This window comes from Parasteatoda tepidariorum, chromosome 1, assembly GCF_043381705.1.
Source record: "Parasteatoda tepidariorum isolate YZ-2023 chromosome 1, CAS_Ptep_4.0, whole genome shotgun sequence".
In the NCBI taxonomy this organism is placed as follows: Eukaryota; Metazoa; Arthropoda; class Arachnida; order Araneae; family Theridiidae; genus Parasteatoda; species Parasteatoda tepidariorum.
In genome coordinates, this window is record NC_092204.1 from 96,124,262 (window position 1) to 96,148,641 (window position 24,380).

Sequence of the window (24,380 nt, forward strand, 5' to 3'; positions counted from 1 at the left end):
AATTTAAATTATATATTGAGACAAAACAGGAGCATTTTTTACATAAAATATTTAGGTTTATATCAACAAATTCTCATTATATTAAGAAAGGAATTACGCACACGTTCACGGTACAATGTGTGAGGGGGAAAAAAGGAAATACTCTGAATAAATTTTAATTTAATGATCGGATTTAAAAGTACTAGGGTTCAATTTTAATGGTTATAAGGGGGACCTCAAATATGGTAATAAGTTAGTGCAGACGATGTTTTAAGTTACGAAATCAGGCACAAAAACGTATTGCCTCTGAATGGATAGGTAGGTAGACATGGAACCGACCTTCACTCCAGATGGCGTATTCGAGCGTTGCGATCGAGGATATCTAGTCAATGGGAACGACTTTTTTACACATTTAAGCTACAAGCGCATTAAGTGATTTTTGCCAAGGGTTGAGAATTATCTCCATTTTCGGAAATGGAAACCATAGCAACCATTATTATGATAACATACAACATAACGTTATGAATTTTCCACATTATGCTACTTGCAACAATTTAGCTTAAATTAGTCAATCTCTTTTAAAAAAGAGATTTAAATTTTGAATGAAACTATTTTTAGTTTTTTTTTTTGAATTTATATTAAAGGAATGCAACTGTTTCAGGAAATTTAAATACATACAATCTGATTCCACATATCTATTCTTTTATAACTTATTTTACTAACATGATTTCTTCAAAGAACAAGTAAGTTATTCGATAATTATTAATAATTTTCTATATATATATTTAAATAATTTATTGTAAACTAAAACTAATTTACTTATTGCAGTTCTTCAAAATCTAGTCATACTCAGACTGCTGCTCCTCAGAACATTGAAAATTTTTGCCAAGTTCCTAAAAAGCAAGATGCTGAAGTACGAGTTCTAGTGTAGAATAATAAGTCTCTTGGTTTGGTGACAGATTTTTAGTTGTACTATTTTGCCGAAACTCCGTTTCTGGTTATCATGATATTCTTTGATATCACTGCAGTTTTTGTTCATTGTTATGCGATTGGTTTTTAGTTTATCTTCTTACATATTAATTTAATTTCAAATTTTAACCTTCATTATTCCTTCACCATTAGATGCTCGCTTGTTGACTATCTTTGCATCTTATTTCTACAGCCAGGAAAAATAAGTATGTATTTTTTTTTGGAACCAGAGAAAAAAGAGGTAAGTAAGCTATTAGTGACTGGTGTATGTTTGAAGGTATGATTAGTTCTCATTATTTTTGTCCTGTGTGTATGAAATATATGCATTTGGTTGAACAGAAAGAACAAATGGGTGGCTACAAATAAGTTTGTTGTGAGAAAGGTACTCTTCGTTATAAGTGGTCTCTAAGGAATGGTGCTTGCGTTTGAAGAATATGAAATTAATCTGATCGAAATTTTATTGCTTTCGTATTTGTGGCTGTATGAAGCTGGTACAAATATTCTTATGAATGAGATTAATATGAAATGAAGAAAAAGAAACCATGGTTGATTGGTGTAATTTCTGCAGAATTGGATTGGACAGGTGGGATTGAAAAAGCGAGTGGTAAAGTTTTTTTGAGATTATAGAAGATCATACAAAAGAGATTTTGTTGGAAGTTATTACCTGGAAAATATTGTTTGGGGAAAATATCATCTTAGATTGCTGGAAATCCTATGATCGTCTGAAAGATGGTTTTCTGCATCAATTTGTGAATCATTCCTTGAATTTTGTTCACCCCAAGACTGGTACCCATACTAATAGAATTGAAGGCACGTGGAACCAGATAAAGTGAGAATTTCGCAAACAAAATATTCGCTAGTCATCCGCAGAATTTTTCAATTTTGTTCCTGTTTAGGACTTTATGCAATATATAAAAGATATGTACATACTAGACTCCTCTGATGATGATGAAAAGAAATTTTTATGAAATTCACAGATAAGAGCTATTTTCGTTGTTTTGAAAAACAAAATTATAATTTTTTTAAATTATTTTATGTGGATGTTAAATTAAATTCCATATTAAATATTTTAAATATTCATTACGAATATAAAATGTTTTAATGTATATCAGTTGTTTTTTTAAAAAAAAACATAAAAAGGAGAATAAAAATCTATTACTTTTTGGTGCAGCCTTGGCATCAAAAAGCCACCTAGAATGAGAAAACCCCTCTATTGCAAACTATAACTAATTTTTTTGATTCTCATACATATTTAAATACTTTTAACTAATTTAAATAATATTTCATCTTATATTTAGTTTTAAAATAAACCAATATATATGAAAGTGAACCAAGAACCAATAAAATAACAGTGAACAAAAGTTGCGGTAACTCAAAGGTGATGTCATTGAAAGCAAAGAGAACAAATAATTTCAAGTAACCAAAATTTTTTTTAATTAAAATTGAACAAAAATTATCGCCAAACCAAGGGACCTTAAATTCTACACCTTAAAACTAAATTGTTAGAATTAAGGTAGACTATGAAATTATGTATTTTTTATTTGAAAACTTTTTATTTGAACAGTCTATATTTTGCAGTGCCCCATGGATGATCACCAAGCCAGCAATGTTTCATTTATTGCAATTTGCATATCTATTTTGAAATAATTTTGTTATCTTTTACTAATTTTTTTGTAAATATATATTTTTGATAAACTTTTATGTTATGTTATTATATTTATGAATGTTTTGATTATGTTTTATTGCAATATGTTTTCAATGCCATTTTATTTGCCAAGGTGTTGCTTGAAAACACAATTGCTAAAAAATAATATGGCGTCTTATTTTTCTCCTTATTTAACCTTTAAATTATAGTAATATAAAACTTAGATATAATTCTATTAATGTGATTTTAAGTTATTAAAATATGGGAAATATATATGTTTCATACATGATAATTATATACTATTTGTCCAATAAATTATAAAAAATTACTTTTTTTTTTAAATATATTGTAAATTTTTATCAAGACTGCAAGTTATATTTTGTGCTATTTTTTTAAATTATAAATGATTTCCATTGAAATTTTCTATAATTTGCTTTAATGCGTCGTTTACAGGCATGATGATATTTCAAAAAAGAAGAAAAATTAACTTAAAGGAATCTGTTTGAAAAAATTTTTAGAAGACTATTTAATGCATATTAAATTTTTTAACTAACACTATGTTTGTTGAATTGCTGCATAGTGAAAGTAAAAATATTAAGTTTAATGCTATTTAATAACTATTTACAGCAAGTTTTTTTAATAAACTTTTTACAACTCAGTTTATACATCATATCACCAGCAGATCAAAAAGTAAAAACTATAACATTCGAAATATGTTCAAATCATCTTGGAATAATAAAGTGTTATTAACATAAATAACATTAAATTTTTACTTAGCAAAACTATTGATAGAAATAAAAAAAAGATTAGCAAATTTACCGTAGAAAATTGAATAGTAAAATTGATCATAGAAACTGCAATTTCATTTACAAAACTTATAACTTTGCAAAATGTAATAAGTGAATTTTCCTAATAAGCCATATTAAAAAATTCAAATTCTCAAAAACACTATCTGCATTGATTTGTGGATTTAGAGTTCTCTTTGATTAGTTTTTACATATTTTAAGAAGTGCAGAAGAGAAAATTTTCAGCAGTATTTTTATTTTCTAGCATAGTTGGGGAAAAAAAACTAAAATATTAGAATATGAAAAAAAAGAGAAAATTGCAGATCCGAGAAAAAAATTAATGCCTGTAAATATAAGTTCTAGTAATTGCTATTTTTTCATTTATTTCAAATGAGCAGACTTATTTTTACTTATTGTTTTAATTACCTAAATATTGTTAATTTCTTATGTATTTTATTTACATTTTTTAGTTGTTTACGTTTGTTCTATATTTTAAGGGAAATATTTGACATTTTCCATTTATATTTTTTCATATCCTGAAATATATAGGTTCAAACTGATATAAAAGATGTCACTATTGCATATGCTGGATATGAAACAGATTCAATGGTGAAATTCCTCAGGAAAGTTGCTCCTCTTGTCTGTTCTGTGCTAGAAAAAAATATCAAAAGTAAAGCATTTTATCGTTACAAATTATCATCTGACACAACTGATACTACAATATCCTGTTTACATATGCTTTTAAAGTATCCCTCTTCTGAAACGGAGGTAAAAAAGTCATAAAATTACTTGTTAATTTTTTTTTAATGTGTGTATTATTTATAATTTGGTGTAAATTACTTTGGAAGATTTTAAAATTTGGAACAAATCTTTCTTGGAAGTGAAATAACACTTGCACTCATAATAACTTCATTTTAAGAATTGTTTCTTTTTTTAAATTTACTCTGAGGTGAAGAACTGCCCATAAATGATGTCACATTTTTTAATAGTTTTGTCCTCACTTTATCACAAAGTGTTACTTTGAATGTTACTTTTTACTGAGGTTGTTTCAATGGAAAGGGAAATATTTTGCTTGTAATTGTCAATGTATTTTATTTCTTAGAGAAAATAAAGGAGCATTATATACAAAATTGCAAATATTAGATAATTTTCTAGTATTTTTTAAATAAAGTATTTGTTTTTGAGAAAGGCATGAAAAGTTCAAGGTTAAAATTCCTAAAAAATGGTTTAGAAAACAAAACTGGCTCAGGTAAACATGAATAAATATTTTTTAGTGATTCATCATGTTTAAATAAGTCATTTTTCTTCTTCTTTAAAATCGTTTTGAACATGGGTGCGAATCAAGTTCTTCTTTGAAGTTTATCTTCCAAAAGTAAAGAAGTAGTGACTACATTTTTAAAGTAGTTTGTAGTTACTACATAAAAAAAAAGAATGTAGTTAACTACCAAAATAATGTAATTTTTCTGGCCAATGTGTTATCTGAATGTCTCTGTTTATTTACATTAACAATTTTTTCAGTCATATTTTATTTATCTGCATAGCTTAACATAATAAAAAGAAATTCTGTGGAAAACGAATAAGTAGTATTATATGCAGATGAATGTGTTTTAGTATAGGGCATTTTTCAAAATGTTATGTAAATGTATACCTATTTTTAATTCATTTCTTTTCACATTTACTATTAATACTTTCCTAACTTTTCCATAGTTTTGCTGCAGTAACATTTCATGGAATTCTGTTGGAACTGCTCTTGCTGCTTCATATCCTTTGAAACAGATGTTTTTATTTTAAATAAGTTATAATTCTTCTATGTGTTTCTTTCTTATTAAAATCCTTTTTTTTTTCATTCTAGTAAAATGGAAAATCCCAAAATCACATTTTATTGCACTTTTTAAAACTTATTTTTTCACTGTGAAACATAATAAATTGACTCTGTAAATAATTAGGATTATATTTGTAAAACCAAAAGTAGAATCATAGCATGAAGTTATGTATTCATAATTTTAACGAGATAAAGTAATATTTTTATCATTGAGCATGAAATAAAAAATTACTATATTTATTTAAAATGTAGTATAAGTGTATTTTCAATTCAGTATAAATCTAATACTTTTATATTTAATTAAAAATTCTTATATTTTAAACAATAATTATGCTTCAAAACAGTGTTAAATTATGTATATTTGATAACAATAAAATGCATCAATAATTAGATATCAGCATAGAAAAGCATGTAAAGAGTTTCTAAGAGTTTCACTTTAAAATTTTAGATACATTTTATAATTATATTTTCAGTTTTTGGTATGAAATAATAAATAAACGTATTTAGCCATGAAATAATAATAATTTTATTTATTGAAAATGTGATTAAAAAAATCAGATTTGCTTACATATTAGTGTGAATGTCACATTTATGAACTAATTTTGGATTTTAAATTAAAAAGTTATAATTGCTTAAATTTCATAGGTTTGTAAAATTAATTTTACAAACCTGTTGTCTTAATATACCTCTTAATGCTTCTGATCTATTTTTCACTTTAGTATTAGTTTTTTTTCCTTGTTTTAAATTTCAAAGCAGTTTATGTCTAGTTTCAAAGCATTGTATAGTTAAGATTGGTGTTGTTTACCTTTAACAGTAGTTACATATAGTTATTCAAATCACATGAGCTGGTGTGAACATGATTCATGTGTGAATATTTGGAGTTTAAATCGTAAAGACTTTGATCCTAAGAAACCAAACATGTCTCTGGAGACAGATTGCTGCATAACTTGTATTAATTTTCATCCTGAATTGCCTGCTATTATAGTTGCTGGGAAGTTAAATGGTTTGTATTATTATTCACAAATGAAAGGGACCTTTGAACAGGCAGTGCAAAACTGTCTGCTAGCAGTCAATAAGGTATTCAGCGAGTTCTGAAAATCGGTACCTGCTTTAAAATATGGTTCTAAAAAGAATATCACCTTAACTCTATTTTTCATTTCTCCCACCTTTTGAGGACTATTTTTGTTTTAAGGATTGGAAAGCAGAAAATTTAGCAATGCACCTGTGGAATTCCTTATTTTTACTGTGATTATGTGGTATACTTGTATGCTTTAAAAAAATTGTTCATAAATATTTTAGTAATTTAAGTGTGTGATCAAAAATGCTTATTCAATTAGTTTCTTTTAATTATTTTTTTTATCAAAATATAATTAATAATTCTGTATAGAGTACACAACTGTATCTCTTACTTTTTATAATATTATTGTTTCAATTTTTTGACTATTAGATATAAAATCCTACCAAATTTTGAATGTTTACAAATGTATTTCGTGATTTATTGCTAAAATTTTACATTAAACGAATACATTAGTTAAAATTTTCAATTAATATATCTTTTCTCATAGCATTTGGTTATTTTTGTGAACAAAGAATTTTAATAAATCTATTAATAATACATATTTATTATAAGGAAAATAAATTTTGATATTTTGTTATCAACATTTATTATGAAGTAGAAATTTTTTATTTCATAAAAGTAATTTTACTCCATTATGTAGTTTGTTGTTCAAATATGTTTAGATATGTTCTGAAATACGTAATTCATTAAATTCAAATAGTGATAAAATCACTTTTGTTCAATCTTTAAAATTTTTTGTATATTGCATGTTTGTTGGAAGCAGAGAATTGTGTATTTCAAATAGTGGTATGATTTATTTTTATTTGTTGGTTAAGTTCAATTGTTCTTGTAGTATAAAATTGATGCAAATTATTTTTTTTTAAAAATGTGTCTAAAACAATTAAAAATTCAAGTCTCTTTAAAATATGCTTAAATAAAATTTATTTAAAACTTATTGATGCATTCCATTTAATGGTATGAGATTCGTTGCAAAGAAAAACTACAATGATTGGAAAAATAACTGTGAATATTAAGGAATTTGCCTATTAAAGGAATGAAATATTTTTTATGTATAAGATTTTTTTTAATATTATGATCTAATGATATAACTTCATGGCAATTTGATAATAAACAATTTCTTTAATAGTCAAAAACAAAGATGAAACTTTGTATACACATTATTAATACTTGTCTTTTTTTCAGTGATGTGAACACAGTAATATTGAAAATGCTAGTTATGGAATGATCTTAAATTTGAATATTATTCAATTGGGTAATTTTAAGTTTTTCAAACAAACTTGCATAAATAGTAAGAAAATTCATCAAAATGTTTTTTTCTTCATTAATTTAACTATTTAAATTCATTTTAACTAAACATTTAACGATATTAATTTATTAATTTGGCTATTTTTTTGCTTCTCTGCAAAATATTTCTAATTTTAAAGAAATAGTTAGAAAAAAGAATAATTTTATTTATTAGAAGAAATTTGCAATAGTTTGCTCAATTTTTTATTTGTGAAATTACCATTTTTCCTAAAGTTGAATTTGTGAAGGTACTGCTAAACGGTAGTAAATTTACCCTGGACAGACTCCTGATTAAAAATGAGTGTTTTGCAATGCCTTTCATACATTATAAGATGATTAAAAATAAAAAAAATTATAGAATTTTTCAAAAATGACTAATTTTCTAATTAAAAAATCTTTAGGATCTTTATTATTGTGGGATATTTCTAAAGAAGATGATCCTTTATTAAGCTCAACAGAAACAACCACTAGCAATCATCGCGAGCCTATCACAGGGATTCACTGGATTCCTCCTTATGGGAAGCATAATAGATATGAGGTAAATATTACTTGTGCATATTTGTAGTGTATGTATTTCATTAGTAGATACAAAGATACATAATTAATATTGCATTAAATGATAAAAATGTATTTATAATTTTATTCAATGTTGTTATTTATTTTATTTTCAGTTTGTAAGTTGTAGTTTAGATGGAAAAATATTACTTTGGAAGTTTGAAAATGGCACTTTGCAGCCATATGATGGGTGTGTAAATTTGTTTATAAAAATAATGCATAAAATTAATATTCCATAATAATGTTTATTAATACCCGATGAATATGTCATTGAAGCTAGTTTTTTGTATAACAATGCAAGATAAAAAGGATTGAGAAAATTATTTTTTTGAAATATATATTAGGTTAACAAAATTTTAAATCTCTGAATTCACTTAATCAATCTATTAAAGTGCAGATTTTAAGAATTTGATTGTAAACTAAAAAAAAAAAATATTGTCTGTATATTAATTCTAATTCATATCACATTTCTTTAAAAATATTACCTAATTTATTTAATGCAAATATATAATCAGGGGTCAATTCAGGAATTTTTACCAGGGTTTTGTTTTTGTGAAAAACACTTATTAATTTGGTGAAAATTAATTTTGTCAAACACTAAACATTGCGGACTGGAATGCAGAATTTCTTGCTTCGCCTCGGTCGCTCTGGACGAAAAGGTTCTTTCCATCCATTTTTCACCGTTTGCAATGTNTGGAAACATATATTTTTTTTCAAAAACCACTTATGTAAGACTATCTGTAGAACATGAAGTGTTTTAATGTTTTCTCTTTTCTTTATTTTTAAATTTAGGAACTTAATTTGTCGCAAAATATGATCCAGGGAAAATAAAATTTCTTTAAAGATATTGGAACTAAAAAATTGTATTGATCTTTTAAAAAGATTTCATTTAAATAAAATACCTATTGTACCTATAACATACCTTTTATATATACACAATAAATTTTTGAGTAGTGGGAACTTAATGTATTTTCGACTTCTAATATTTAATATTGTTCTAAGTTATCAAAGTTTTATTGTAAATATCAAGCTAGACATAGCATATTTTGTCGTATTGCACATAGATATAGTCATTAGGTAAATCATATTTTGAATATCCGATATGGATAACATAGTATTGAAAAAAATTAATAAAAATTTAACCTTATAATTAGGATGCATCTTTATGTATGTAGTAGTGCAATATATTACATTTAATTGTTGCAAATTGAATTGAATATTTGTTACAGCTTTATTATTTTAGCAAAGCAATTGCCGAGAAATTTCCAGATTAAGGCTCGCCTAAGCAATGCAGAAGTTGGAAGTAAGTAAAAAAAATATTTTAATTTCTTTAATCAGTTAATTAAAAAAGATTTATTTGTATGTATGTAATATTTTTTTCAGTAACTTCTTTGTCAATTAATGTTGAAGATAGTTCTATTTTTATTATTGGAATTGAAGGTGGAGGCATATTTCAGTGTTCATTTGAATCAAAAGTACCTACTTTATGTAAGTATTCTTTATGATAGATTAAAGTATTCTTAATCTAATATTAAAAAAATGATAATTCACTAATTCATTTGAAGATCACTATGAAAGTTCTAGAAAAGTTAGTTTTGTTTCTTAATGTTTTGTATTAATTCCCATAACAGTCAATAAAATTGAACAACTTCTGCATTTTAACTTATAAAATTTTAAGATTATGTTAGAAAGATTATTTTTTTTACTATTTACTTACTTGCATTTTGAAACCAATCAGTATGTAAAGTTGCTACACGGATAAAACAGTTCTATTAGGCAATATTATTTCTGGGGAAAGAATACAAGTGTTTTACCTTATAACTTAAATGTAAAGAAATTAGTGATAATTGTTAATGCTCTTATACAAAAAATACAATATTATGATGAAAATATAGATATAACCAAGTTTTTTGATTATAAATTTTTTTGACATGTTAGTGACTTAACATTGAAAAATTATTTGGTGATTTATTTTTAGATTCTGGTGCAAGTTCTGTATCCTTGAAAAATCCCATAAATATGGGATTTGAGAGACATAAAGGTCAAGTTACTACAGTACAATTTTCTCCATATTCAAGAAATATTTTTTTGAGTGCAGGAAGTGATGGAGAACTTAGAATATACAGTCTGTTGCAGGTGATATTATTTATGAATTTTTAAAAATTGTTTTAAATTTATTTTAAATCCTCCTATTGTCATTTTTGTTAAATTATAGCAGACTTGGTCTCAAGAAAATGTATTTTTGTTACAAGAATAAAAGTTTCAATTGAGATAAGATTATTAATCAATCTTGATAAAAATTATGAGTAAAACAATTATGATCATTCATAAATTATTTACAGTGAATCAAAAATAAACTTAAATTCTAATTATAATTGCATGTATGGTAAAACGATTGCTCTAAACAACTCTTAACATTATACAAATGGCATTTCAAACTACTAAAAAATTACTAAAATTGATGCTTTGAATTTCTCCAGGGCTAATGAAAATTGCTGTCTTAAAACTGCAAATATGCAAAATTATATCATTGTATTCTCCAAAAGTTGTTTCTTTTTATGTATATTGCACACAAAGAGCTGAATAGATAAAGGTTTGAAGTAAAAAATGTATTGAATTTAAGTAAATTAGCTTTAAATTAGTTATAATTTCTGTTTTAGTCCCGTTTTGTGGACTAGGAACTAAATATTTGTTTTTTTTTTGTGAGGAAGTTTCTCATTGGAATATTTATTAATCCTTATGAGTTTTAAAACATTTTTTTAAGGGAATAAAGTTTCCACCCAAAGTGAAATAATTTCTTCTGATATCTTAAATAAAATAGTTTTTAGAAATTTCTATCATAACTAATTCAAATCTTAAAGTTATAAGTTATTCTTGTCACAACAAAGATTTTTAGGCTTTTTAATATTAAAAAAAAATAATTGATTCAAAAATTTACTCATTGAACCATGATTTTGTTAAATCAGGAGTGGAAACAAATGAGTTTGACAGCGTATACATTATTTCTTTACAAATAAAAATGCAGTGATTTTACTTTTAGTCATTTTTGAAATAAGTTACTGTTAGTATATACTAACAGTAAAGTACTCTTAGTATTTGTATTGTCCATAAAATTCTGCTCTAGCAATAAAGTGTTTAAATGTTACTTTCAGCCTAAGCCATTGTTAATCTTGCAACAGCCCTCTGGTGGAATAAATGGGGCTCAATGGTCAACTGTCAGGCCTTTAGTAATATATTGTATTTGCAACAACGGTCAACTTCATATTTGGGACTTGGTTTCGAATGAGCGATCCCCTACTGAATCATGCTTACTAACATTAAGTAATGATTCAGGAATATCTTTAGGGAATAATAAGGAAAAGTAAGCTTTTTTTATTTTTTAAAGATATTGTGTATAGATAAAATGTATATCCAGTTTAATGCAGTAACAATATTACATTTTAAAAACATTCAAAGGTAAGTTTTTAAAATTTTTAATATACATTGCAACAAAAGTTTGAATGTTTATTCAGTTAGATCGGTTTAGTGAAGCCATTCATTAACTATCATTTTAAAAGTTTGACTTTCGTTGTTGTTTTGACTAAAGTAGGAACAGTATTTTTAAACAGTTACATAGACTTTTAGCTTGCTTGTTTTTGCATTGCCACAGCTAAAAAGTATATAATTATGTAAAAAAAATGCACTGCTGTCTTAAAAATTATGTCTAGTTAGCAAATTTTGAAAAATTATAACTGAAAATTTTAGAAATGAAGGATTGTAAAAGTTTTACATTCATACAAATTATAGGGTCACAACTACAAATTATAAGGTCAGGTAGGGTAAAGTGGGTATAAAATCAAGCTTTCTTTAAAGAAGACCAGAAGACTCTAAAATCAAACCATTAAATTTATTTTACTGAAAATTTTGATGCATTTTATATACATTGTATTGATATAAATTTAATATGAGGCATAACTTATCTATTTTGTTTGATTGTTATCTGACAGTAATGGATTCAACAGGACATGCTTTGATATACCCAATTTAACTCAGAGTGGGGTAAAGTGGGTATAGTTCTAAAATTACTGTGAATCTAAAATTAGTTTGTAAGCAAACCAGTTTGAAATTTTTTTTATCAGTTTCTAAAACTGAAATAAAAATGCTTGCCGGAATCCCAGTAAATGTCTCTAAAAATATTAAATAAATTATCAACAACTTAAGAGAAGAAAATAGATGTTTAACATATACCCATTTCACCCCATCTGACCCCACTCAAAATGTAATAATTTCAATGATTGTTTCGTTACAAATAATAGAGATTATGAAAATTTTAAAATTTCATAACACATTTTTTTATGAGCTCATCTTTTTACCCCATGGACTTAATGTTATAAAAATTGCAGCTATATTTTGAGAGAAATAATTGTGTAACTGATTATTTAACCTCATCCAATAAAAGCTAAGATTCAATTGTGCCAAATTGTTATTCAAAAACAAGAATTTTAAATTACAAAAATAATTTCCTTTGAACAACACTTTTTATCCAATTTTATATTTACTTAATGTGAAAAATTCTAAACCACAGTCGAACCCCGCTATAGTGAACCTGGGATATAGTGAACACTCGGATGTAGTAAACTTTTTTTAGCGGTCCCGTCTGTATTCCTATTTAAATAATGTGTTTTTTAACGCTTATAGTGAACAGCTTAGAACTTGAAACAGGGTTCATGCTCTACTATAAAAATAAAATTCAAGTACTTTTCAAGGACTTTTTAAGACTTATTATAAAATTCTCAAGGACTTAAATTTTAGTTAAAGATAGACTAAAATTTAACATTTTAAACTAAAATGTTTTGACGATAAATGTTAGTCGATAATAGCAGTACTGAAAAATAAGACTTCCATTGCTCTCTCTTGATTTCGGAAAGTGATCTAAGTATATATATATAAAAAAAAATATTAAAAAAAACAAGGGTGATTGGCATCAAGTCGAGAATAAAATTCATGATGCATAAAAACGTAAGGTTTGAATTTTGCATTAAGGCTTATTTTAAGCTAGGTATACAAAGTCTGAATAAGCAAAGATTCGGGCAGAAGACGGGGTAGGAGGGAATGTTCTATATAATATCAATTAGATATTTAAAAACAACTCTGCCGGGAGACTTTTATTTAATATTTAAAGTGGCAGAAGCATTTAGACAGTGAAATTTAAATTGTTCTTAAATACAATTTTGAAATTTCGACCACTTTTCTATTTAAGAAAATTAACCAATTATTTGATGTTGCGGCTTGATTATCATTTTAAATTTAGTACCAGTCAACCATTTTAAATTGAAACAGTTGCCAACTTTCACCTCAATACCTTCTGATAGATTCTTAGTAACAATTTTGGTCACTGACTTTTTTAATTAACCACTCATACTTGAATTAACTTTTTTTCAGCAGCATCGATCATACGCACTTGACATGGTCACGTGAATATGAATTGCAATGAGTAGTTTTCAAATCGAGTATAAATACGAAAATCGATGTTTGATATCGCNACGTAATTACTTTTTCCATCAATTTTTGCTTTATTATCTGTTAATTAGTTAATAATTTTTTAAATAACTTATGCAAAATTGCAAAGCCAATTTTCAATCATTCAACTGTCTTATGCAAAAAATATTCTTCAAAAAATTTGGATATAGTGAACCATCGGTTATAGTGGACACATTACTGAGTCCGCAGACGGTTCACTATAGCGGGGTTTGACTGTATTTAAATCAAGGCTGTTTTTCATTAAAAAAAGTAACTTTAATTTTATTCTAATGAGAGAGGAATTTTTAAAACATTGTTTGTTATTGCACATACAATGTTTTTTTAAATCTAATAAATTAACTAATTACTTAAAATCTAATGTTATTTCGTTACTCTGTGTAAAAATTTTTAATTCATTTTTAGCCCAGGTTTATTAGCTACTTGCTGCTCTAATGGGACTGTGCAAGTTTGGGAAATATCAGGAGCTGCATTAGTTGCAGAGTCAAGTGAAGTTACACAGTTACAAGCACTTTCAAAAACTATTGAATAAATATATATTTTAATTTGAAAGCTTTTTATTTCTTAAGAATAAATAAAATTTAACAATGGTTTAACAGGCAAGTACATTAACAATCCAAATAAATATACATTTTGTCAATTACTTTGTATACCATGAGGTTTCACAAATGATTCAATTTCATCTAATTTACATAATAACTTAACTTCCAATTCTTGAAATCTTTTGCTTATACCTTGTATTTGCTCATTTATGTAAGTTTTTAAGTTTTCTTCCATGTTCATGTAATTTTCTTCTGTTTGTGTGGCAGTATTTTGTCTGAAATATATTAGAAAAATATTTAATTTCCAAAGAAAATTTTTTGTACTGTTTCATTAAAATAAATTGAATAAAGCTATTTTAATTCAATGCTTCTTTATTTATTTTACATACCCTTATAGGAACCTAGATCCTGTAAAAAGGAAATAACAAAGTATTGTGCTTTTAAAATTTATTTTGATGGTTATGAGTTAAAAAATATAATTTATATAATTAAAAAAAAATATATAAAATCATTTCATATATGTATCAGCCTTTTTTAGAGAATATTTTATGAAATTTTTGTTGAAAAGAATAAAACAAAAATGGATTTAAAAAATAGATTTAAGTTTTTAAAAATAATAATTAAAAATAATAACTAACTTATTGAATATAGGGTCACCTGGGGTAATTCCTGATCAAAAATTACAAACAACTATTTTGTGAAAAAACTATTCAAGATAACATTTTAATATTTACAGGAAGTTTGATGCTATGTGCTACCTTCTTTTGTTTGAAAATCAAATTAGAATTTAAGAGAATTTAAATTTTTAGTGATCAGGAATTACCCCTTCTCTTGATCATTTCTAGGGTAATTCCTGATCACTTCTGGGGTAATTACTGATCACCAGTTTTTGTAGTAAAGGGGCTTTTTAAAAATAATTATACAATGGTAATTAACAAATAAGATATCAAGATCAAACAAATAAACCAAAGAGATATGTTTAAGCAGCTAACAAAACGATTTATTTAAAAGCAAGAATAAAGATTAACACTTTAAATTTTCCAAAAATCTTTGCATTGTGCCATGCATTTTAGGCAAGCAGCCAACTCATTCTCATGTTCTGCTGGAATATAAGAAAGAGTCAGGGATGAATCCAGAAATTTTTCCTTGGGGCTGGGGTTCATAGACTCAGATCCCCCCCCCCAGGAAATTTTTTTTTAATAAAAACATTTTTAAATATTTAAAAAAAAAAGAGGTTTTTAGAAAAAAAGAGGCTTCTCATTTATTTTTTTCATAATGAACAATAGAAAAATACATAAATAATTCAAGTATTCAAAATCTTTAAATAATAAATGTAATGCGGTTTTTAGAAACTTTGGCAAATCTGTCAATGATTTTTTCAACATCCAAACCAATTTCTTGATGAATGTTTAATAATGCAATTCCATTTAATAGTTCTTGATTTTGAGTTGCTCTAAAAGCCAAGTTTTGAGACGTCGTTATTATTAATGTCAACATTATTAATCTTTACAATAAAACTATGACAAATTTCATTTTAATCTTGGATTATGATTCTTGAAACAGTGAAGAACATAATTAGATGGAAAAAAAATCGATTTTTCCGACCTACCTAGGCGTATATGCCCCCTTAAATCATTTTTAAAATATTTTATTTTCAATATATTATTTATCATTATTAATGTTTACAATGAAACTATGACGAATTTTGTTTTAATCTTTTGGATTATGATTCTTGAAACAGCGAAGAACATAGTTAGATGGAAAAAAAATCGATTTTTCTGACCTATCTAGGTGTATATGCCCCCTTAAATAATTTTTAAAATATTTTATTTCTTTTGTAAACTATTAAAAAAATTATTTTTATTTTCAATTTGGGGGGGGGGGNTTGGGGGGGGGGGGGCTCTATGAGACGAGACTACAAAAGGGGAAACACATTTTGTAAGGACGTCATGCTCATATGAATGTAGATACGAGTTGTTTTACACAGATCTAGGAAATTTTATACTATTGAGGTTTAAGTTAACAAGAATTATTAAGTTTACAAAAGTTACATTTTTAATAAGTTTAACTGGAAATTTCCTCCCTAATAAAAAAATTAAGTTTTTCAAAATTTATATTTTTGATATATATTAAATTTACATTGAAAATATTTTATTTAAACCATTCAAGTTTTTTAGTAGCCTGGTAGCGATCAGAAATTCTCTACCTTGATATAGAATAATAATTATTTCAAAGCACTTTTCTATTAATATTAATTTTTATTTTTAGTTGAAGATCAAGTAAGGTTTAAATTCATATATACATTTTATTTTTATAAAAGTTAAAACGAAAATAAATGTTCATTCATTAAATTTTTATGAATTAGGCATTAATTTTTAAAATTGCTACTATATGCTTTAAACAAGTCTAAAAATAAGTTATTATTGAGGTTTAAAGTAACATTATTGAGTAACATAAATTATTTTATCTTAAATGTTTTAATTTAATAAATTTAGATTTCACTTTCAATTCAGCCTCTATTATTTCTTTTATTTTCTTATTCTTTTTTATTTATTTGGAGAACACCATTGATATTAAAAGAAAATCAAGCAAAGGGGGGATAAAGGAATAGAAGTTTCTCGAGAAAGAGGAAGTGAAACATTTTTATTTTACTATTAGAATAATGTTTATATCTGTATTAAGAAAGCGGTTGTGATGCAGTGTGAGAAATAAAATCTTTGTTGTGCTTGAGATATAAATAAGCACTAGTGATATATTCTGTGCGTTCCAGCGTTTGTGCTGAAGCATTTAGTTCAACTTAATATTTGTTTTTGTGTTTTGAAAATGTTTGTACATTAAAAACTGCTTAAGACATTTTCTATGAGGAAAAAGGAAAAACTTCATAAACAGTAAAATTTTTCAAGCAGATATATTAAAATTATTATTATTCTTTTAATAAATGTAATCATAAATGTATGTTATTAGACTGATATACAGAAGTTCTTGTTTAGGTTACAATATAAATATTGAGTCACATTTATTGAAATTAGAGGTGCCAGATAGCAGAAAACGTATACTTATAGAAAACTTGTTTCTTGTTAAACAAAACTATTACAGTATCTCGTTTCCCTATCACTGTTTTGATGACTCATTGTTTTATCTATATCTACATTGTCTATATCGTCTATTATTGTTTTGATGACTCATTCTCTCAACCATTTCTCATGACACATTTTTCTAAAACAGGTGTAACAACTAAAAGAGTCACCACACTACTATCAACAATTATATAGTTTTCTGGTAGTTTTTCGGGTAGAAAGAAAAACTTGCCGTCTTAGAAAATCTTTTTACCAAGAAAAAGTAAAGAAAACATTTCTTAAAAGAGTTAGTTTTGTAGTGTAGAAATAGGATACAAAATGGTAACAAGAATATAAATTACTTAACCCACTGACGATTCTGCATGTAAAAAGTCATATTTTAACCTGCAGTCTTCACCGCATAGCAAAACTGTTTTTTTTTTATGTTATTAGATAGGGATATAGTGTATCGGGGAGAAATATCCTCCGAATCTTGCCCTTTTGCTAAACTGCCAGTGGGTTAAACAGGAAGACTTTTAAAACAAGTTTAATTGCAATATGAATTAAGAAATAAAGTGTTGTGGGCTCTCTAATCCTTAAAAGAGAAATCAATTATACAATATAACTCCCAAGAATCAAAATAAATCGGTATTTTTCCATTATAAGCAAATCTCGCCAAGCAGACTTTTTGGTGACGGCACATAGTCGCCGGAACAAATCACACAAAGCAGATATTATTGGCTACAACACACAGCATACACATAAAAAAACAGTTAATAAAATGTTAAAAATTTTATTTATACTTCAGAGGCATAAACATGTTAATATCGCTTAAAATTTTTTCAAATGGGGCTTCGAGATGATGGTGTGCCATTCCTCTGTGTTTCTCCATTTCGCTTTGCCCCTCAGTCTCTCTATTTTTTGCGTGTGCGTTCCCGTTTCCGGATCGACAAAGTTGTACTTATGGTTAACTTTAAAATGTTCGAAACTTTCATCTTCCAGCTTACTAGTGCGGTATGATTTCCACGAATTGGAACATATAAAAGTTTCTTTTGCCTTAATTGCCTTGAAAGTGTTGGAGGATCGGTTTGGTACCTCCACAAGGTGCGTTTTCCTGCAAACTCTACCGAAGATCCATTGTTGTGGTAGAATCCATCCCACATTGTTTTTTCGTTTCGTAACCAAACTTTCGTCCACTTTGACGATCATGCCAGGTCCTCCTGTTTTCCGTTGCTTACGTTTAAGAAAAGAATTCACACAAACCTCAAGCATGAAGTTATTCCAGTCTACAACTGTTCCGTGACTGACTTCCAACTGCTTTTCACACCATTTAGCTGAAGCTAATTCTTCGTTGCAACAATAAATAAACCACACAAAAAGCTCTTTTTTGATGACTGAAACCATGTGCCTTTACGGATACTTCTTTTACAGCGACAAGTTGAAAGGTTGCAGCATCTTTGAATTTCATATCCGATATACAATTTCATTTCATGATTCTTATCACAAGTTGCGACTTTATCCAAAACGCCTTTCTCTTCCTCTGTTTTGGGCAAATCCCAAATTCTCATTGTTTTCTGCGTTAATTTTTCATATTAAGAAAAAAACGTGACCGATAAATAAAAAAATGGCCGCGACTTACTTTGAAAATGTGGAGACAAAAGGTTACCAGCGGCGATATTCAGTTAGGAATAGGTTGCATCATTATTGCATCATTTATCGCCTGGGCCGGCATAATGGAAAAGTATTAATAAATCATATATCGAAATGCACTAGTGCATATTTAAGCAACATGTATTCTAAATTGTAAATTCTACAGATACATTTTCACAGAATGAAGTAACAAAAAATGAAATTAGACATAGAAAAACGTAAATAAAGTATATTCAACACAATTTTAAAAAAACAAACACACATATATGTTATTTAAGCTATTAATTGCTCAATAGGTAGTTAAATGCAAAGAACGAATTAAATTGTAGAAACTTACGTTTGTGTCATCATCACAGGTGATGTAGCAGAAGATGCAAATGTTTTTAGTTCTTCAGTTTTATTTAGTTCATTTGTGGTAAGAGATGCTTGAGTAGACTCTTTCTCAAGTATGTGCACTTTCCCTTCTGAGTTTATAATATTAGCATTTTGCACTTCATTGTTGTTTGCCATTTCAAGTCCTGGATTAAGTACATATGTTGGCAGATTATTAAGAACAGATGTAATAGCTGCTCCTTGTGGTAAGGATGAGGCAAGTCCCATTTTAAGAAAATTATCCGCAAATCTTTTTAAGGCTTCTTTGTCACCTAATGTGTCACCCATTTCTGCAAATCTCTGTGAGAGAGATGAGAAAGGTAATGAAGATGCTTGATTTAGAGGGCTGTGAGACATCTTGTCAGTATGTATTTTGACTCCAAATAACCACATTTCATTTTGCGATTCTAGATTTACAAACTAAATAAAACAAACAAACAATATTACTTAATATGTCACAATACAGTCTAGAAAAATTAAAAAATTAACAGCATTACAAATGGTAAAGTATGATAACTCTGATAGAAATTACTCAGGCATTCCCCTTTTTTTTCGTTTTAGTCAATGATGCAACTAATTTAGCATTTATTTGCAACAAAATTTGCTATAAAAATTATTGAAGGCAGACATAACTGAATGCTCAACAAGACAATTTACGATTCAACTTCACTATTTTCATAAATTATGATGGGGCTGTCACTTTTTAAATAAAATATTTTTCCAAAACTTGATTGATTTTTTGAATTAGTTTCAATTAGAAATGTCAAATTCAGTTTTTTTCTTAGAAATAACTTTCCACTGTAAGTAAAAAAAAAAAAAAAAAAAACATATCTTATTGAACTAAGTTTAAAAAAAATTCATAATTTAAGCAGTACTCTTAAAAATTTGCAATTATTTTAGACTAAAAAGAAATGGTTAAGGAAAAAAATATTTACATAATGAATTAAAATTGGTATAAATTTTTAATATAGATTTTATTTGAGTATGATTTTATTTTTGTGTATTTATCTATGATATATAACCTTCATTTCTGTATATTTATATAATAGAAAAAAAAGGTACACTTTAGTGATGTACAATGAAATCACACAGTAAATAACTCATAATAATGAATTTAATCATTTGTCTAAAGCTTTTAGGAAATGTTTTGCAATATCCCGCTTCACTTGAAAGCTTGTCATGAATAACTTTTCTCACCTATGTAAAATTCGTGTTTAAAAAATGAAAAACAAAAAATAAATTATAAAAATGTAGAATGCCACCTTAAAGGGATTTAAATTAGTTTTCTTAGTTGAAAATTACTGTCTATATTTAGTTAAAAGACTGCTCTAGAGTGTGGTATTTATTCATAGAAGATTGCCAGAGAAAAAAAAAACACTTTTAAATATTATAGAACCAATGGTAGTTATGACACCCATGTTGCACAAATAACATTAACAAACATACACGTAATGATTAATACAATATTACCTTAACAGAACAAACGGATAGTGGTTTATCTAAAACTACATCCCCACGATAGACAAACAAATTTTCAGTCTCTTCCAAAGGACTGTTGAATACAGTTTTCAAATATTCTCCATGATGACCATAAATCTCCAGCACCCTTGCTTCACATATAGCAGAAATACGAGTGATTTGGTTGGGTGGTTCACAAGAAATGAGTAGCTGACAGGCTGGAACAGTTGGGTACAATCCTTCACATTTATCCGGTGCTTTTAGAAAAACACAGTTCTCCACATTGATTTCATCTTCCAAGTCTGAACTGAAAAGTTAAAACATTTCTTTAAAAACATATTAGCATGTAAATATAAATTGTACAGACATTTTTTGAAAAAGTCCATAATATAAGATTAAATTGTTCAGGCACCATGACGTCTTAATAGGGCGCCATACCTCAGGAGAAATTTTTCGTCACAAATTTTCTTTCACATTAATAACTAACTTAAAGAGTAGAAAAAGTGAGCTCAGACAAACTTAGAATAAGCCATGAAGTTTCAAGTACTGAAATAAAGTCAAAATAAAAACAAACAAACATCAAAATGAAAATAAATTATGAGAAGATAACTTAGGATTATGCAATGGAGAAGTTCTCTTCCAATAATTTGTTTGCATTTTGATTTTTAAATTTTTTTTCTCCAGCAATTGAAACTTCATGGCTTAACTCTTAGTTTGCCTGAACTCACTTTTTTTTCTTCTTTAAAATTAGTAATGGAAGTAAAAGTGAACTTGTGATGAAAAGTTTCGAAAAGCTGATGTTTTCAATTCTCCCGTGGTATAGCATCCTCTTGAAAGGAGTAGCCATCACACAATATTTTAACCTCCATATTTAGACAAATCTTAATATTTCTGTAATGACAAAAAACAACAGCTTGTTAACTTGAATGTTGTCATCGTTTGCACCGGGTTACACCTAATGTTCTGCTTGTTACATTTATATAAAAGGTTTTAATATAAAAAAGTGATGTAGCCTGAAGAAATGTACATGAGCCATCGAGAATTGTTTACTTGCTGCAGTTGCGCTAATAAGAAAGAATAACAAAGTTTAGGGAATGCAACAATTTTTTGATGATAGCCAACTATGGATCAAAAATTCTAATGAGGCTTTCCCAAATCTCATGAAAATGTTTACACATATGTCAGCATCTGTAGATTTATTTTGTCCAACGAAATGAAAAAATTTTATTACATTATCATCATCTGCTTGATTACCTAATTATTTTTTTATATATTTTTTTCTGATTTCTGTATTGTGTTTAATATGTTTGTACCTTCCCATCTTGAGTAGAGCTACTTAAATTTAAACAATACCCACCTTTTTTTTAAAATTGCCCCTAAACTTGTTTCATATCAAAGTTATAACACTGAATTAATAGAACATATGGAACAAAAAGTTAAAATTTGTTTTTTAACTTGACTACTTACTTTTACAGCATAGGAATTTATTCTATTTTTTTGAAGCATCATTTTATAAAATTTCAATTAAATTTAAACAACAAAGTTTTTGCATACAATATTTAAATATCCTATGTTTGCAACTTTGTCTAATTGCTTTGGGGTTGCCGACACATTTGGCATTACGAAGAGAGTTCTGCGTATTAACTTTGTTATTTCGGCAACCAGGTATTTATGTTGATAATTTTTTTTTAGGTTAGTTTTTTAAAAAAAAAAAATGATGCACAGAGATTATCTGAGAGCATGCCTTCACACATGTTTATAAACTAGAAATTTTTCTCTTAGTTTGATAATGAGAGAGAATTATTTATACACATAATATATTTTAAGAGGGTAATTTAAAAATTATTGAGGATCAAATTCAGTTATTACAAAATATTATAAATTTTGATGGCATTAAATGAGCGTCCTTTTAAAACTCTAAATTGTCTTTTTCTGACAGGAAGTGGCCTGCCTTTTTTTTATTCCTAGGAAGAACTCTGAAATGATCAATATCAAAACATGACCTAGGAAAAATTTTGGGCTGCATCACTAGTGTTACTTAAAATTTTTTTTAAAAAAATTAAGCATTTTAAATGAAGCTAGATAACTCTTCATTTAAAGTTCTCTTGGCTTTCATTGCAAATAAATAATATGCAGATAAAATAATAGAAAAAAAGGATTAGTATGAAATTTGTAAACACAAACAAATGATTTCATATGCAGGGTCATGTACAAAAGGAATTTTGCATAAACTTTTTCATGAAATAAAGAACAATTTCACAGAAAATTATCTAGATCCCATTTTCCAACTTCATCTGTTATTCTTGAGTATAACAAATTCGGTTTCTATTTAAATATTAACAGAGACAAATGCATCATGATGAACATAAAATTTTCTCTAAATTACTTAAAACTAAAATGCAGAACTTCAGAAATGCAGAATTAACTGTTACCTAAAAAAATGAGAAAGTAATTAAAATCCGTTTCAATGACATTAAACGTAACAGAAATATACTTTTTATTAAATGTATAGTTATTAAAAACTACTCTAGTTAGAGACTTAAGCAACTCCTTTATGCTTTTTTTTTTATCATACTATCATGTTCTTGTGATTCATAAAAATTACAGAATCAGTTCTTAAAATCGAGAATTGCATGAAATGTTGAAATTAATAATATAAATACTAAATTGAAACTAATAATATTCTTAATAATTAGAAATAAGAAACAATTTAAGCTTAAAATGTGTCTTTTTACCACAATAATTCTAGATTACTAATTTCTTAACATTAAATTTATAAAATGAAAACAAAACTTAAGTTCAATTTATTTAACTAAACAAATTAAAATTTCTTTAGAACTAATGCATATATATTCGGTCATGGATTAAATAATTTTTTGCTCAAATAAATAATTAATTACTCATCAGTTTCTCGACTGTAAAATATCGCATCTGATATTGGTCTGTCATCCGAGACTTTCCAACTGCATTGAAAATTCATTTCGTAAAAATTAGTTGTTTAAAATAAAAATGAGAAGATCTAAGAATAAAAGGTAAATAAATAAAAGTTTTGGAACTGAAAGTTCTTAAATTACAGACAGCTATTTTTATTTCGCTCATTAGCGGTATGAGTAAGTTTAACATTTTCGGCGTGTTAAATAAATTTGCTTATAGCTTGTATATTAAATTTTATTGAACATTCTTACTGGTGTTGCAAGAATCGGATGCAGTGTTTTTTATAAATGGCCATTTTCATTAAGTGAAAAAAATCGCATAGTGAATTGTGATTTGTCAGTGACTTGAGTCTGATTTGTGCTTATTTTTCGTATGCAGAAGAAATCACAAGCAGAATGGTCTTAAGGAGCATTCTCATCGAATGCAGTTGCCTCACCTCCGAGTGCCGTTAAAGAGAAGGTTAATAGGTATTCGCGATCGCAACACTCGAATACGCCATCTGGGGAGAGACCGGTTTCATGCCTTTAGCCCTTCTCCCTTCCCTCTCTTCCTCTTTTCAGTTATATAGGAATGTACTACGATATTTTCCCTTTTCTTAATATTTTTCCTTTTTACTTAATAAAAATATTTTCTAAAATTTCCGTGATACTTTTCTTTAGAACTATGTTTAATGTAGTTTTCAGTTCCATATAGTTTTCAAAGTTAAAAGATTTTAATCTATATGAAAATCAAGA

The 24,380-nt window shown here is 26.9% G+C and overlaps 2 protein-coding genes across 4 annotated transcripts; one reads left to right on the forward strand and one right to left on the reverse strand.

The window, feature by feature from the left end:
* Positions 1 to 300: 300 nt before the first annotated feature.
* LOC107453976 (cytoplasmic dynein 2 intermediate chain 2) lies at positions 301 to 14,541 on the forward strand. Of its 3 annotated transcripts, XM_071184149.1 has the most exons (13): positions 301 to 722; positions 808 to 892; positions 1,102 to 1,189; positions 3,928 to 4,146; positions 5,086 to 5,137; positions 6,021 to 6,203; positions 7,964 to 8,100; positions 8,234 to 8,307; positions 9,347 to 9,420; positions 9,501 to 9,605; positions 10,096 to 10,253; positions 11,270 to 11,478; positions 14,040 to 14,541. In XM_071184149.1, the coding sequence occupies exons 2-13, from the start codon at positions 885 to 887 to the stop codon at positions 14,164 to 14,166; spliced, it is 1,434 nt and encodes a 477-aa protein (XP_071040250.1). In that variant the 5' UTR covers positions 301 to 722; positions 808 to 884; the 3' UTR covers positions 14,167 to 14,541. The 3 variants fall into 3 exon arrangements, with proteins under 3 accessions (XP_071040250.1, XP_071040249.1, XP_071040252.1); XM_071184148.1 differs by lacking the exon at positions 1,102 to 1,189 and having other exon boundaries at positions 304 to 722; XM_071184151.1 differs by lacking the exons at positions 301 to 722; positions 808 to 892; positions 1,102 to 1,189 and adding an exon at positions 2,009 to 2,461.
* On the reverse strand, positions 14,174 to 23,828 carry LOC107449750 (uncharacterized). Its single transcript, XM_043045479.2, has 4 exons — positions 23,613 to 23,828; positions 20,725 to 21,019; positions 19,220 to 19,674; positions 14,174 to 14,451 (listed from the first exon to the last, which is right to left on the reverse strand). The coding sequence occupies exons 1-4, from the start codon at positions 23,690 to 23,692 to the stop codon at positions 14,271 to 14,273; spliced, it is 1,011 nt and encodes a 336-aa protein (XP_042901413.1). The 5' UTR covers positions 23,693 to 23,828; the 3' UTR covers positions 14,174 to 14,270.
* Positions 23,829 to 24,380: the final 552 nt, after the last annotated feature.